At 44.6% G+C, this 17,542-nt stretch overlaps 1 protein-coding gene across 1 annotated transcript in view; it reads right to left on the minus strand.

The window, feature by feature from the left end:
* Positions 1 to 17,542, minus strand: part of LOC108300688 (CXADR like membrane protein) — a 131,632-nt gene that overhangs the window by 35,271 nt on the left and 78,819 nt on the right. The window contains exon 2 of the mRNA XM_017523581.1: positions 512 to 669. Within this exon, the coding sequence (XP_017379070.1) occupies positions 512 to 669 (158 nt within the window). The remainder of the gene's footprint in view (positions 1 to 511; positions 670 to 17,542) is intronic.

Below are 17,542 nucleotides of genomic sequence, written 5' to 3' on the forward strand. Positions count from 1 at the left end.
TTTCTTTCTTTCTTCTTTTCTTTCTTTCTTTTCTTTCTTTCTTTCTTTTCTTTCTTTCTTTTTTGAGAAAGAGTCTCATTCTGTCACCCAGGCTGGAGTGCAGTGGGACGATCTTGACTCACTACAACTTCTGCCTCCCGGGTTCAAATGATTCCCCTGACTTAAGACTCCCGAGTAGCTGGGATTGCAGGCACCTGCAGCTAATTTTTGTGTTTTTCGTAGAGACGGGGCTTCACCAGGTTGGCCAGGCTGGTCTCAATCTCGTGACCTCAGGTGATCTACCCGCCTTGGCTTCTCAAAGTGCTGGAATTACAGGTGTGAGCCACTGCGCCCAGCAATGCTCTTTCTTCTCTGTGGTTTTTTATCTAAAGTATTTCAAGTATAAGCCAGATGAAAAAAGAATTCTAGCTCTTTGAGAGCCAACAAGAAAGACTGAAAGATTGGAAGACTGAAGAAAGGCCAATGCAGGGGGACAAGAAGGAGGAGGGACTCCAGCCAGGTGTCTACTTACCACTTTTTGGTTCCCCTCATTATCAGTGAGCAGCCATTCAATATCCAGAGTGTCTTTTTCTGGAAGCCCCAGCTGATGATGACAGGGCAAAGTGACCTTTTCCTCTGCCACTCTCTTGATCTCGGTGTGAGTCCCCAAGGTTCCAACATAGTAGGAAACTGGAAGAAGAAAATCTTTAATGAGTAATGCAGAGACTAGATGGCAATATGTGGGGAACAAATATGACAACAAAGAATTATGGGATGTTCCTGTGAGCAAGGGCATGTCAAGGTGTTGGAAGAGTCTTGAACCAGGAGTACTAGAAGTCCTGCTCTCACACTGGCTTCTCCGTTAACTGAATTCATCATGTCTTCTTTAACCACCCCAGATTACCTCCTAATAGTGCCTGTCTTTCTTACCTTACTTGGTCTTTATGAACAATGAAATTGCTCATGTCAACTGCTTTTTTTTTTTTTTTTTTTTTTTTGGAGTCACGCTCTGTCACCCAGGCTGGAGTGCAGTGGTGTGATTTCAGCTCATTGCAACCTCTGCCTCCCAGGCTCAAACAATTCTCCTGCCTCAGCATCTTGAAAGCTGGGATTACAGGCATGTGCTACCATGCCCAGGTAGGTTTTTTTTTGTATTTTTAGTAGAGACAGGGTTTCACCATGTTGGTCAGGCTGGTCTTGAACTCCTTACCTCGTGATCCGCCCGCCTCAGCCTCCCAAAGTGTTGGGATTAAAGGCGTGAGCCACCGCGCCTCCCTGCTTTTTATTTTTATTTTTGAGAGATTGGGTGTCTCTCTGTTGCCCAGGTTGGAGTGCAGTGGTGCAATCATGGCTCATTGCACACTTAACCTCGCCAGTTTAAGCGACCCTCCCACCTCAGCCTCCAGAGAAGCTAAGACTACAGCCACATGCCCCTATGCCGGCTAATTTTATAGAGACAGGGTCATGCTCTGTTATTATGCCAGGTTCCAAGTTACTTCTGGGCTCAAGTGATCCTGCAACCTTGGCTTCCCAAAGTGCTAGAATTGCAGGCATGAGACACCATGCCTGGTCACAACTTGCTTTTTGATCTTTCTGTCTTCTCTTAGCAGAGGCTTCCAAGAAGATGATACTCATGGAAACTACACTAAGTTGTCAAGAAACTCATGTTCTTCTTCTTCTTCTTCTTTTTTTTTTTTTTTTTGAGACAGAGTCTCACACGGTCTCCCAGACTGGAGTTCAACAGCACAATCTTGGCTTACCATAACCTCTGCCTCCCGGATTCATGCGATTCTCCTGCCTCAGACTCCCCGGTAGCTGGGATTGCAGGCGCACACCACCACACCGGTTATGTTTGTTTGTTTGGTTTTTTTTTTTTTTTTTTTTTTTTTTTTTTTTTTTTTGTATTTTTAGTAGAGATGGGGGTTTCATTATGTTGACCAGACTGGTCCGAAATCCAGATCTTGTGATCCGCCCGCCTCGGCCTCCCAAAGTGCTGGGATTACAGGTGTGAGCCACCTCGCCCAGCCGAAACACAAGTTCCTAAATTACAGGATCATAGCCATTTGAAACTGGAGAAAACCTTAGAGATGAACCTTCTTATTTTCTTCAAATCTAGTAATAGTTGTTGCTGACCAGTAGCATGTATTTAGGAGGATAAAAAGACAACTACACAGATAGTGTAGTATAAAGGGAAATTATTCATGATCAAAGGAATATGCAAATTTAGAGGAGAGAAATTATAGGCAATTCAATATAGGGTTCAGGAAAAGCTTAAATCCTTCAAAGGTTCTGTAAATATTAGAAATAGAGTATGTAAATCATCTAGTATATGTTTAGCACTGAGTGGCTCTGAATAAAAGGCAATTGATTTTATTATGGGAGAAGGTGGCATTTGTTATGGAGCTTGGAAAATGGAATTCATTCATTGGGTAGAACAGAGGAGGAGGAAAGGTGTTGAGATGTTGAGGTGACAGGAACAAAGGCACAGGATGGGAGAGGTGGGGGAACGGATATTCAGTGAATGGTAATAGTTCATCTTGGCTGGTGCGAAGAAGAAATGTGGAAATGGTGTGAAGAAGAAATGTGGAAAAGTAGTAACAAATTATGCTGGAAAAGTGAAACAGTTGATGGGATGAAAGACCTTTCCTGTTACAAAGAGCACAGTGAAATAATCTCTCTCTCACTCTTTCTTTTTTTTTTGAGATAGGGTTTCACCATGTTGATCAGGATGGTCTCAATCTCTTGACCTCGTGATCCACCCACCTTGCCCTCCCGAAGTGCTGGGATTACAGGCATGAGCCACCTTGCCCAGCCTTTTTTTTTTTTTTTTTTTGAGACAGAGTTTCACTCTGTCACCCAGGCTGGAGTCCAGTGGCGTGATCTTGGTTCACTGCAAACTCCGCTCCCCAGGTTCAAGAAATTCTTCTGCCTTAGCCTCCCAAGTAGCTGGGATTATAGGCACCTGCCACCATACCTGGCTAATTTTTTTTGTATTTTTAGTAGAGACAGGGTTTTATCATATTGGCTAGGCTGGTCTCTAACTCCTGACTTCGGGTGATCCACCCACTTCAGCCCCCCAAACTGCTGGGATTACAGGCGTGAGCCACCACTCCCGACAACGTAATCTCTTGCTTAAGAAAGTGATAGTTTAATTCAAGGAGATGTGAAGTAAATAAAATAAAGTAAAAAGAAAAAAAAAGAAGAAAGAGTTTAGGAGCTGTGTGTAGAATGAACAGGAAAAGGGAAATATTGAGACATACATTTGTGAAAACGCTGTTAATTTTTTCCAGGTAAGAGATTTTGCCTTAGGATAGTGGTGAAGATAGTAAACAAATGATGGATTTGTGAGATCATGTGATAGTCAAAACCACAGAACATAGCAACTGACTGGATCTTAGAGGAGAAAGAAAAAGGATTCAAAAGCACAGATTGGGCTGGGTACCGTGGCTCACGCCTGTAGTCCTAACACTTTGGGAGGCTGAGGAGGGCAGATCACTTGAGATCAGGAGTTAGTACCAGCCTGGCCAACCATGGTTAACATGGTGAAACCCTACCTCTACTAAAAATACAAAACTTAGCCAGAGATGTGGGTAGGCACCTGTAATCCCAGCTACTCAGGAGGCTGAGGCTGGAGAATGGCTTGAACCCAGGAGGGGGAGGTTTCAGTGAGCTGAGATTGCACCATTGCACTCTAACCTGGGTGACAGAGCAAGACTCCCTCTCAAAAAAAAAAAAAAAAAAAGATCATTTTCAAGCTTGCATGACTGGTAGGATGGTGATCGCGGTAGCAGTGATGGGGAAGCCAGGAGTACTATGTGTTTTATTCGGGGGTGAGTTGGGGAGGGTAGGCACTGAGTCTGGATTCAAGTCTGTTTTGATGCAGCCAGATCTGTCCAACAGGCAGCCCCATGTTCTTTCCCCAACAACAACACCGCCTTCCTTTCCACTGCTCATGTTCACACAGCTCCCCAAATAGTGTCCACCCTCAGTTGTTGTGTTAGAGGAAGTCATAGCCCTGCTTTGCTTTATTTCTTCTTTTTTCATTTGCCTTGTGCCTCTAAATGAAGCTCTTGGAAATACTTCTGTTCCATCCGGTATGCCTGCGCTAAACTGTTTCAGGTCCCTGAATTTCTCTGCTCATTCCACAAGAACAGTTCTTTTCCTTCCACCGAGACAGGAAGACAGGGGTTGGCATCCTCCCCAGAACAGGCTTCAATACCAGGTCACGGGCTGGGTTCCAGGTTGCTCCTTAGAGCCTACCGACCTCTCTATAAGTACAGAAATACCTTGGGGAACAAGTGGGCTCTTAGAGTTCTTGCCTCCCTTAGAGACACACATTCTTTTTTTTTAAAAAAACATTTTATTTATTTTTATTTTTATTTTTTATTTTTATTTATTTATTTTTTTGACACAGTCTTGCTCTGTTGCCAGGTGCCAGGCTGGAGTGCAGTGGCACGATCTCGGCTCACTGCAACCTCCACCTTCCGGGTTCAAGCAATTCTCCTGCCTCAGCCTCCCGAGTAGCTGGGACTACAGACACACGCCACCACGCCCAGCTAATTTTTATATTTTAGTAGAGACGGGGTTTCACTATGTTGACCAAGATGGTCTCGATCTCTTGACCTCATGATCCGCCCACCTCGGCCTCCCAAAGTGCTGGGACTACAGGCATGAGTCACCCTGCCCAGCCTGAGACACACATTCTTGTATCCCCCAAGTTCTATCTTCCATTCTCCGTAGTTTTTCTTTTTTAAGAGACAGGGTCTTGCTATGTTGCCCAGGCTGGAGTGCAGAGGCTATTCATAGGCGTCATCCCACTACTGACCAGCATGGGAGTTTTGAGCTGCTCCGTTTCTGACCTGGGCTGGTTCACCCCTCCTTAGGCAATCTGGTGGTCCCCCGCTCCCAAGAGGTCACCGTATTGATGCCGAACTTAGTGTGGACACCCATCAGCACAGTGCACTGCAGCCCAGAACTCCTGGGCTCAAGCGATCCTCCCACCTCAGCCTCCCGAGTAGCTGGGACAATTCTCCGTAGTTTCATGAGCTGAGTCTTGTTCTGTTGCCCAGGCTGGAGAACAGTGGCATGATCTCAGCTCACTGAAACCTCTGCCTCCCAGGTTCACGCAGTTCTTCTGTCTCAGCCTCCCAAGTAGCTAGGATTACAGGCATGTGCCACCATGCCTGGCTAATTTTTTTGTTTGTATTTTTAGTAGAGACAGGATTTCACCATGTTGGTCAGGCTGGTCTCGAACTCTTGGCCTCAAGTGATCCACCCGCCTCGGCCTCCCAAAGTGCTGGGATTATAGGTGTGAGCTACCATGCCCACCTCCTCGTTCCCAATTTCATGTGACTTTCGGGATGTCTGGTTTTCCCATTAGCCGGTAAGCTCCTTGAGATCAAGTACCATTCATTGCTGACTTCTGGTAGTACTCAGCCCAGGGTCTCACACTGCAGGTGTTCAATTAATATTTGCTGAATTTATTTGAGTGTAACCCAACATGTCCATTTTTACCAATGAGCAAACTAAGACGCAGGGGTAAAAGAGACAGCCCAAGGTCCTAATCTCATTTAGTGGCAGAAATAACCCATAAAATAACCCATCCTCCCAGAATCGCTATAAAGCACCTTTAGAATCGCTGGGAAATTCACTGGTTTGCACTGTAGTAAGCTAAGCTTAGTAAGAAGCAGCTTTGTAAGAAGGGGCTCTGGTTTTTACCCTTGCTCACTTTCCGTCGGACACAAAAATGCTTAAATGAAACCAGTGCCCTACACTCCAGGCAGAGCTAGAGAACCCAGCACCAATTTAGTGCATCCAATAGATGCTTAAATATTCAATAACAAATGCCAAGAACCAGCTACGAAAGTTGCCAATTTAAGCCACTAGAGGGAATCAAAGGCTCAGATTTGGTTGATGTCCCAGAAGGATCGGAACATTGTGGTGGGTGGTGTGCTTTGACAGTCAGCCAAGTTCTATTTATACCTTATCCAGAATTAAATACAGCAGTGCCGGGAGGAGCCCCTCAGTGAATACAAATGGCTTTATCAAGGCAGGGAGCCACAAGATCGGAGCACATGCACTTCTAGTCCCCCTTGAACTGAGATTTCTACAGATTTCTAAGGTCCTTCTCCTTTTGATCCCCCCCCACCTTTTTTTTTTTACTTTGCCCAAAGGATCTTCCGTCCTTTTTTTTTTTTTTTTTTGACAGAGTCTCACTCTGTCACCCAGGCTGGAGTACAGTCATGCAATCTCGGCTCACTGCACCCTCTGCCTCCCAGGCTCAAGTGATTCTCATGCCTCAGCCTCTCAAGTAGCTGGGATTACAGGTAAGTGCCATCACGACCGGCCAATTTTTGTATTTTTAGTGGAGATGGCGTTTCACTGTGTTGGCCAGGCTGGTTTCAAACTCCTGACCTCAGGTGATCAGCCCACCTCAGCCTCCCTATAACCCCCAAAGGGATTATAGGCCTGAGCCACCATGCCTGGCTAATTTGTTGTATCTTTAGTAGAGACAGGGTTTCACCATATTGGCCAGGCTGGTCTAGAACTCTTAACCTCATAATCCACCCGCTTCAGCCTCCCAAAGTTCTAGGATTACAGGTGTAAACCACAGCACCTGGCCTCTGTCTTTAACTCTAAGGCTTGGGCCGGGCATGGTGGCTCATGCCTGTAATCCTAGCACTTTGGGAGTCTGAGGTGGGTGGATCACCTGAGGTCAGGAGTTCAAGACCAGCCTGGCCATCATGGTGAAACTCCATCTTAAAATAAAAAAAATAAAAATAAAAAAACTCCAAGGCCTAGCAGTGTTCATGGGGCTGCTGAACTTGTGTCTGCCATCTGGTGGGTGAGGGGGAAGGGGCAGTTCAACCACTCTAGCTAGCCTTGAATTGCGTGGGGATTGAAGATTCATCTTTGTTAGGAAAGAGCTTAGAGATCATCAGTTTAACTTATGAGAAAATTGCAGCCCAGAGAATTGAGATGTCAAGTCACAAAACTAATTAGTGGCAGAACTGCAAGTAAGGGAATAGTCTTTGCTAGTATCTTGTTGCAGCATTTACATATGGGAAGAAGTGCTGAGCGGTTGCAGTGGTAAGGAGTGCCTCCTTAGGCATAGGCAGAAGCCTTCACGGAAGCCGCAAGGTCTTCCGAAGTGGGAGCTTTTGCACGCACCTCAGGCACTTAATAAAGGACCACTGGGAGCTTGAGAGAATTACCCTCTGAGCTTTAGTGTATTAGTCTGCAAAATGGGAATTAAGACACGGAGGAAAGCAGCTAGCACAGTGAAATCACATAGGAATCTCCCGCGAAAACGTTCGTTGCCTTCCCCTGTTCATCTCTGCTAGAAGGGACTTTTTCTCAAATGACTGCTGCCTATACTTGGTTAAGACTAGTTTAAAGTTTTATTCTCTAAAAGGTATTTACATTTTCTTAAAGATTCTCCTGAACCTTTGAGACCTCCTTCAAAGAGATAAGCAGGAGTAACTATTTTTTTTTTCTTGAGGCAGTCTTGCTCTGTCACATAGGCCAGAGAGCAGTGGCGCAATCTTGGCTCACTGCAGCCTCTGCCTCCTGGGTTCAAGCGATTATGGTGCTTCAGCCACCCGAGTAGCTGGGATTACAGGCCTGCACCACCATACCTGGCTAATTTTTGTATTTTTATTAGAGACGGGGTTTCACCATGTTGGCCAGGCTGGTCTTGAACTCCTGACCTCAAGTGATCTACCTGCCTCAGCCTCCCAAAGTGTTGGGATTACAGACATGAGCCACTGCACCCAGCCTAGATCAGACCCTTTTTGTCCAAACATACTTCTACATGGCTGTCCCTACTTTGTCAAACCTCAGCATAAAAATGGACAATTTCCCCTGTAACTCTGGGTCTTCATTCTGAAGGCTCCCACATAACCCAAGCTTGTCTAATCTGCAACCTGTGGGCACGTGTGGCCCAGGACGGCTTTGAATATGGTCCAAAACAAATTAATAAACTTTCTTAAAACATTATGAGATTTTTTTTTTTTTTTTTGAGTATGTGTGCCCTAAGACAGTTCTTCCACGGTGGCCCAGGGGAGCCAAAAGACTGGACCCCTCTGCAATAAAGTCTCACTATGTCATCCTTGTTGGAGCGCAGTGGCACCATCTTGGCTCACTGCAACCTCTGCCTCCTGGGTTCAATCGATTCTCCTGCCTCAGCCTCCTGAGTAGCTGGGACTACAGAGTCATGTCACTACACTCAGCTAATTTTTGTATTTTTAGTAGAGACAGGGTTTCACCATGTTGGCCGGGCTGGTATTGAACTTATGATCTTAAGTGATCCACCCGCCTTGGCCTCCCAAAGGGCTGGGATTATAGGCGTGAGCCACCGTGATTGGCCATTATGAGATTTTTACTGTGATTTTATGTTATTTTATTTTTTAGCTCATCAGCTATTATTAGTGTTAGTATATTTTGTGTGTGGCCCAAGATAATTCTTCTTCCATTGTGGCCCAGGGAAGCAAAAAGATCGGACACCCCTGAACAGGTTAATACATTTGTATGCATTTTCTCCTATTTTTTTTTTTTGAGACGGAGTTTCGCTCTTGTTACCCAGACTGGAGTGCAATGGCACGATCTCGGCTCACTGCAACCTCCTCCTCCTGGGTTCAAGCAATTCTCCTGCCTCAGCCTCCTGAGTAGCTGGGACTAAAGGCGTGCGCCACCATGCCCAGCTAATTTTTTTTTTTTTTTATGTTTAGTAGAGACAGGGTTTCACCATGTTGACCAGGATGGTCTCGATCTCTTGACCTTGTGATCCACCCACCTCAGCCTCCCAAAGTGCTGGGATTACAGGCGTGAGCCACCATGCCCCGCCGCGTTTTCTCCTATTAATGTGCCTCTTGTCAGTGCTTTCCAATGAAACTTCAGCAGGCAAAAGGAAAGTTTTCCCTTGTCCCTGGCTACATATATAATTCTGTAGGAGGGGTGTGTGTGTAGGAGGGGTGTGTGTGTGTGTGTGTGTGTGTGTGTGTGTGTGTGCGCCTTCCAGATTGTTTATGGAACACTGTATGCAGTTCAAGAGACAGCATGATGCAATAGAAAGAGCATGAGCTTTGGCATCAGAGACGCCTGGACTTAAGTAGTGGCTGTAAGACCAATGAATTCCCTGACTGTTCTGAGCTGTTTACTTTTCTGTAAAAGGAAAATAAAAACATCAACTTTGGAAGTTATTGTAATCATTATATATGATGTATGAAAGTGTCTAGTACTGACACATGGCATGTAGTATGCACGTAGCAAATGGAAACTACCATTAATAATTGTACTTGTTACATTTTTTTTTTTTTTTTTTTAGACAGAGACTCATTTGCTCTGTTGGCCAGGCTGGAGTGCAGTGGCATAATCATAACTCACTGCAGCCTCAACTTCCTGGGCTCAAATGAACCTCCCACCTCAGCCTCCCAAGTAGCTGGGACTATAGGCTGTCACCACCATGCCTGGCTAATTAAATTTTTTATTTTTATTTTTTATTTAGATGGATTCTCACTCTGTCACCCAGGCTGGAGTACAGTGGCGTGATCTCGGCTCACTGCAACTTCTTCCTCTGGGGTTCAAGCGATTCTCTTGCCTCAGCCTCCTGAGTAGCTGGTATTACAGGCACACGACGCCATGCCTGGCTAATTTTTGTATTTTTAGTAAGAATGGGCTTTTATCGTGTTGGCCAGGCTGGTCTTGAACTCCTGACCTCAGGTGATCCTCCCACTTCAGCCTCCCAAAGTGCTGAAATTACAGGCATAAGCCACCGAGCCCGGCCTAAAAACAATTTGTTTTGTTTTTTTGGGACAGAGTCTCGCTCTGTTGCCCAGGCTGGAGTGTAGTGGTGCACTCTAGGTTCACTGCAACCTCCACCTTCCAGGTTCAGGCAACTCTTCTGCCTCAGCCTCCGGAGTGGCTGGGACCACAGGTGCACACCACCATGCCCGGGTAATTTTTGCATTTTTAGTAGAGATAGAGTTTCACCATGTTGGCTAGGCTGGTCTCAAACTCCTGACCTCATGATCTGCCCACCTCAGGCTCCCAAAGTGCTGGGATTACAGGCATGAGCCACTGTGCCTGGCCAAAAATTTCTTTATTATAGAGACAAGGTTTCACCGTGTTGCCCAGGGTGGCCTCGGGCTCCTGAGCTTAAGCGGTCCTCCTGCCTCAGCATCTGAAAGTGTTGGGATTACAGGCATGAGCCACCGCCTTGCTGTATTTTGAAAGACAAGGAAAACCAGGAAACATACCACTTGGGCAAACCAGGATTGTGGAAAGTTTGGAAGTCATTGTGCTTTTGATGACTGTTAGCATTTGGCTATATTTGCTCGCCTTTGCATTCTCCCTCCTCTCTCTCTCTCTTTTTTTTTTTTGTTGTTGCACCCGTTGAAATCAAATTGTGGATGGCAAGACACTAAGTGTAAATGTTTCTGTGTGCATCTCCTAAAAATAAGCATGTTATTTCTCACGACCATATGATATTAGCACACCCAAGAAAATTGATGATATTGTAGAGAAGTCATTCCTGGCGAGGGATTAAGGAAGACTGCAGTGAGTTAGAACGGAGGTAGTTCTGGAGAGACAGACATGTTTTCACTGCATAGAGGGAGGGAAAATCCTCTGAGGGAGCACCTGGAAGCTAACAGCACTGCCTGGCCGCTCCCATCAGCTTCCCCTAGCCTCCATTGTCATGAACTAGTGAAGTTCTTCTGCCATTTGCTTTCCGAATCCCACACCCAGCCCAAACCCAGGATCTCTCTAGTCCGCTCCTTTTATGAGAGTCTTCAGAAGAGGAAGACCATATTTATTATGAGCTCCTAAATGCCTGACGTTTTACTTTTACTGTCTTTTCAAATACAAACATATATTTGGTATTTAAACAGTTTACAGCCTAAAGCCAAAGGAATGAAGTTTGCAAGTTATCAGTGGAGTTTCAGGCATCTGGGAATCAATACGGTGCCTAGTTATTTCCTCCCACCCCTCCAAAGGGGATCTTTGTTCCTAGAATCCTTAAAATTAGTGGGGTGGATACCAGGATCCAAGTGGCAGCCTGAGCTTTGGGCTTCAGTCGGGGTGGCCAGATATTGAACTTCTGCCTCCTTTCCAGCCTGTGGGTTGGTTTTGGGGGAAGAGGAAGGGGAGTGGGGGATGGAAGAAGGGAAAAGGAGGAGAGTGGGAGGGAAGAGGAGGAGGAAAAGGGAGAACCTGGCATTGGTGGGAGATATTTGGAGGAGTTTTCAGATTAAACACAAGCTGATTAAAATTGGTTGACTTGGCTAGGGGCGGTGGCTCAAGCCTGTAATCTCAGCCCTTTGGGAGGCTGAGGTGGGCAGATCTCCTGAGGTTGGGAGTTGGAGACCAGCCTGAAAGCATGGAGAAACCCCATCTCTACTAAAAACACAAAATTAGCCAGGCATGGTGGTGCATGCCTGTAATCCCAGCTACTCGGGAGGCTGTGGCAGGAGAATCACTTGAACCTAGGAGGCAGAGGTTGCGGTAAGCCACCATTGTACTCCAGCCTGGGAAACAAGAGCAAAACTCCGTCTCAAAAAAAAAAAAAGGTTGATTTGCCTCGCTTCCTCTCTGTGAAAAAACTGTCTCAATAGGAACTTTGCACGTGCTTACTCACATTAAGAAACTGCATTGAGCTCTTTACCTATCAGGCAGGGTTGGTGCTAAGTATAGAAAGGTGATGACAGTCTCTCCCACTCCCTCAAATCCTTCCAAAGCAGATCATTGATGCCTTACATTAATTTAACAATGAACAATTAACTGATTCAACTGCCACAATCTCCTGTGAGCCCATGACTAAAATGTTATCATTTGTTATCAATGTGAGCCCAAGAGAGACATTGTTATCAACCCTCTTTTAGAGAAGAGAAAGCTGAGGCTGACCACACAGCCGAGGCCACACTGCTGAGAGCTCACCTCTAGCTTTTATTGTTTTTTCTTCCCCACACCAAAGATGACTGTCTTTACCTTGAAACTGGCAGGCTGGAAACTGATCACGTTTGTAAATGTAAACGGCACAGAGCTAGGTAGCAGAGCTAATCTGGTTGGACATACCTGAGGTACATAATTATCTTGCTGTCTAGGATCCCGAGCCAAAGCAAGAAGACATTTCATGGAGGCAAATGTACTTTTTTTTTCTTTTCTTTTTTTTTTTTTTTTTTTTTTTTTTTTTTTTTTTTTTTTTTTTTTTTTTTTTTTTTTTTTTTTTTTTTTTTTTTTTTTGAGATGGAGTCTTGTGCTGTCTCCCAGGCTAGAGTGCAGTGGCGTGATCTCGGCTCACTGCAATCTCTGCCTCCCAGGTTCAAGCAGTTCTCTGCCTCAGGCTCCCAAGTAGCTGGGATTACAGATGAATGACACCATGCCCAGCTAATTTTTGTGCTTTTAGTAGAGACGGGGTTTCACCATGTTGGCCAGGCTGGTCTCGAACTCCTGATCTCAGGTGATCTGCTCATCTCAGCCTCCCGAAGTGCTGGGATTACAGGCCTGAGCCACTACGCCCGGCCATAGTTTTGTTTCATTATTATGACTTTTCAAGATTGTTGAAGGACTCTTTCAAAAAACTGAAAGGAACTGGCCCATGCAAATAGTTTCTTTCCTTTCTGTTACTATTTTAATCCACAAGGGGGCAGAATTTACTTAGGGAGGATTAGCCAGGCCTCACCTTTAAGGTAGTTATTGTTAGTAACAAGGATTATAATGGACAAAGAATTACAGACTACTTTGGATTTAAGCTTGCTCCTATTTATGGTTATGTGCTAAATTTCCCACCATGTGCATTTAATGTTCAAGGGTCCATGGAAAAAATGAAAACCTTAGAAAATGTGGTTAGGCATTTGAGAGGAACTTTTCTCAAGAAATAGAAACATACATTATTTTGATAACTTAAGATTACTGTTTTAACTTATTCCAACTGAAACAGATGTTTACTTTGTCTAAGACCAAAAAACACTCATTTTATTTATTTATTTATTTATTTAAAGATGGAGTTTCACCATGTTGGCCAGGCTGATCTTGAACTCTGGGCCTCAAGTGATCCCCCCGCCTCGAAAAAAAACTTATTTTAATTGGAGAATTTGTTACGAAACAAATCAATTCATCAAGTGTGGTCAACTATGGCCGTTAGATAGTTAATAAGAAAAGGCAACAAGGGAAGGAACACGTCTGCCCCAATGGTTTCAGGGAGACTAAGGAAATGGCAAAAAAAACTCTACTTTTTTTTTTTTTGAGATGGGGTCTAGCTATGTTGCCCAGGCTGGAGTGCAGTGGCTTTCACAGGCGCAATCCCACTACTGATCAGCACAGGAGTTTTGACCTGCTCTGTTTCTGACCTGGGCTGGTTCACCCCTCCTTAGGCAACCTGGTGGTCCCCCCTTCCTGGGAGGTCACCGTATTGAATGCCGAACTTAGTTCGGACACCCGATCAGCATAGCGCACTACAGCCCAGAACTCCTGGGCTCAAGCAGTCCTCCCACCTCAGCCTCCCAAGTAGCTGGGACTACAGGCACGTGCCATCGCGCCTGGTAAAAGAACTCTTAGGGCCCTTTCAATCCTGAAGTTTAGTCTTTGTTCTAGACCAGTAACTTATGGAATCCTGGAATGCTCTGACTATATGTAATGCAGAATCTCAAGCTTGGGCAGGCCCACAAAAGGTTATCTAGGTCACTATCTTGCCTTTAAGCCAATTTCTTTCTTTCTTTCTTTCTTTTTTGAGATGGAGTTTCGCTCTTGTTGCCCAGGCTGGAATGCAGTGGTGTGATATCGGCTCACTGTAACCTCTGCCTTCTGGGTTCAAGTGATTCTCCTGCCTCAGCTTCCTGAGTAGCTGGGATTACAGGCGCCCACCACCACCATGCCTGGCTAATTTTGTGTTTTTAGTAGAGATGGGATTTTGCACGACTTATTCTTAGTTACTGAAGTGCCTTAAAAAAGAAAAAAAGAAAGAGATGGGGTTTTGCCATGTTGGTCAGGCTGGTCTCAAACTCCTGACCTCAGGTGATCCAACTGCCTTGGCCTCCTAAAGTGCTGGGATTACAGGCATGAGCCACCGTACTCTGCCATCTGCAGGCCAATTTTATATTCAAAATTAGTCAGCTGAAATGTATCAAGTTAGTTATATTCTTTTGTTGCCACTGGGAGTCTGAAATCATAGCAAAACAGTTCCAAGATCTTGACAGGTCTGTAGTATCCAATTTTTAATTATTGTATACATAACATATTCAGGGATACTGATTGCTACAACATTTCCTTAAACAAACACCCCTTATGCCTCCAGTTGTGGGTGCCACAAATTAGCAGGTACATTGACAAAATAGTTGGCACTCAGAGATGAGTAACCTGGAGTGCATATTTGTTCAATAAATGTGAGCAGCACGTGTTACCATCCTAGGTGCCACCAGGAATACATAGATTAATGACATTGCCTTTTGTCTGTCAGGAGATCACAATCAAATAGAGAAACAAAACAGGCACCCATTTTAAGACGGTGTACAATCATCAGTATTGTATAAAATTCAAGCTGTTTTAGGAATTTAGAGGAGGAAGATCGCTAAAGCGATCAGGGATGGCTTCATAGTAAAATAAATATTTATTCCAGGCCTTGGAGAGTAGGTTTGAATTTTAGCAGCTATCCATGGCAGGCGATGGCACTCCAGTGAATGGCAGCCTTAGTGATTAGCAAACCAGGAGCGAAGCTGACCTCCACGTTTGGCAGATTGAAACATCACTGTGGCCGGGCGCGGTGGCTCAAGACTGTAATCCCAGCACTTTGGGAGGCCAAGGCGGGTGGATCACGAGGTCAAGAGATCAAGACCATCCTGGTCAACACGGTGAAACCCCGTCTCTACTAAAAATACAAAACATTTGCTGGGCATGGTGGCGCTGCCTGTAATCCCAGCTACTCAGGAGGCTGAGGCAGGAGAATTGCCTGAACACAGGAGGCGGAGGTTGCGGTGAGCCGAGATCGCGCCATTGCACTCCAGCCTGGGTAACAAGAGCGAAACCCCGTCAAAAAAAAAAAAAAAAAAAAAAAAGAAACATCACTGTGTACCCTTTGTCCTGATGGGTCCTCAAAGTCTGGTGGTGGGAAGGAGGATGATCAATTACATAATGTACTTGGCATGGAAACTGTACCGCTGTTCTATAGCCTGGGGGTTGACTATCTGGGAGTAATGTTTTGTGTTGATTTCTCCAGTAATAATTGTCAGGGTAAGGTTAACAATCTGGTCCACAAAGATCACTCCACCATTCAGAAATGTAGCAGCTACCTCTCCAAATTCTGTCCTTGGTGATATGCTTGTGTATGTTCCATGCTTGCATTCAAGTTTACACTTGCAGAAACATACATACACACACCTTTTTGGAGACCCTGGCAAGAATGCCTGTGCCCATACACAGATCAGGCAAGAATGTGTGCCTTTGATTCCGAGTCTCAGAGAGCTGGATCCCACGCTAACCTATTTCATTGACATGTCTATTTATAGTCGTTGTCTCATTCCAAATGCGAAGTCACTTTCTAAATCTAAATCTTTTATTACCTTCGTCAGAGAGATTCGAACAGAGGTGGGGGGGATTAAAAATAGACACAGACTTACTATGAAAAATAAAATAATCGATTGTGAGGGATCCATGGCCATGAAGAATTGAGATTATGTTGATAATTAAAATCCACTGAAAGCCTCAATCCAGCCTTTAGTTTTATCCTGCCCCTTCCACTGTCCTGTCAAAGCTAATAACAAAGAGAAGATGACTGGTTTGAACTTCATCCCTGCTCCTCTCATTCATTCTCCCTAAGGAGGGACAGAAGAGCCATGAAACGAAGAGTTGAGGGAGCTGCATTTTCTCCCTCCCTCCCTCCCTCCCTTCCTTCCTCTTTTTTTTTTTTTGAGATGGGAGGTCTCCCTGTGTTGCCCAGGGGTAGTCTTGAACTCCTGGGCTTAATCAAGTCTTCCTCCTCAGCCTTCCAAGGGGCAAGGATTAACAGGCGTGAGACACCACTCCCAGCCCTGCATTTTCTGCTCACAGGAAAATCACCTCCTACATGATAAAAATCACGGATAGTACAAATTTGGCATCCTATAATTTTTAAGCCCCCATAAATGAAACACTTCTTAATCATAGTAATTTTTGAGCACTTATTATGTGCAAAGCATTGCTACTTAATTTATATTCATTTCCATTTCTTCATCTTCTCAATAATCTTGTGAAGTAAGCACTATTATCTTCATTTTACAGGCAGATACTGAAATGCAGAAAGATTAACTTGTCCAGGATCACACAGACCATGAGGAAATGAGCTACTGTTCTAATCCAGCCATTTCAACTCCAAGACCTCTACCCTGAACAGTACATGGGACTGCTACCCAGTATAGATAGCTAACAAAATTTTTTTTGCTCTGGTGTCCCCTCAAAGCTTTCATCAGCATGTTTTCTACTCTTTGTCATATACAAAAAAATATATATTGAGACAGGGTCTTGCTCTGTTGCCCAGGCTGAACTGCAGTGGCATGATCACAGCTCACTGCAGCCTCAAGTTCCTAGGCTCAAGCGAGCCTCCTGCCTCAGCCCCCTGAGCATCTGGAACTACAAGTGTGCACCAACATGCCTGGAATTTAAAAAGAAAAATTTTTTTTTGGTAGAGACAAGGTCTTGCTGTTTTGCCCAGGCTGGTCTCCAACTCCTGGTAATCCTCCTGCCTGGGCTCTCAAAGTGCTGGGATTACAGGTGTGAGCCACTGCACCTGGCCTAGAAATGTTTTCAATTTTTCTTTACTTAGACTACCATTTTTTACATATATATGAACTCACAGTCTTCTTTACTCTTACTTGGAATAGATTAAATATTATGATTAAACAATGTCATTTTAGAGTAGGCTTTCAGAACTATATGTGATGAATGTAATGCTGATCAAAAGCAAGTAGACACATTCTACAGGATTCCATTCTATATGATTCCAAGGTACAGAAACAGAAAAAAAATCTGTGCTGTGAGAAGTCTACAGAGTGGTTACTCCTGGAGTAAGCAGTAGTGAATAGAAGGGAACATGGTGGATGGGGGTGTTCCAAGGTGCCAGTTCTATTTCTTGATTTGGGTGATTGTTACTTGGGTGTGACCATTTCATGAAATCCATTGAGCTCTATACTTATGATGGTGCATTCTTCCGTATGTGTATTATACTTTATATTATCTATTGCTGCATACCAAGTTGTCCCAAAACTTAGCAGCTTTAAACAATAAACATATTATCTCATAGTTTCTGTGGGTCAGGAATCTGAGAATGGCTTAGCTGGGTGGCTCTGACTCAGGGTCTCTTACGAGATACAACTGTTGGATGGGGTTGTAGTCTCATCTCAAGGCTCCCATGAGGTAGAGGGAGATTTACTTCTAAGCTTGCTCATGGTTATTACCAGGTTTCAATCCTCACCACATGGACCTCTCCACAGGCCTGCCTCACTGCGTGGCAACTGGCTTTCCCCAGGGTAAGTGATGGAAAAAAGAGCACAAGATGAGATATCTCAGAGGAGACATCTAATCTCTGCTGCCATATTCT

The sequence above is a fragment of the Cebus imitator genome, unplaced genomic scaffold (assembly GCF_001604975.1).
Source record: "Cebus imitator isolate Cc_AM_T3 unplaced genomic scaffold, Cebus_imitator-1.0 Scaffold28, whole genome shotgun sequence".
NCBI lineage: Eukaryota > Metazoa > Chordata > Mammalia > Primates > Cebidae > Cebus > Cebus imitator.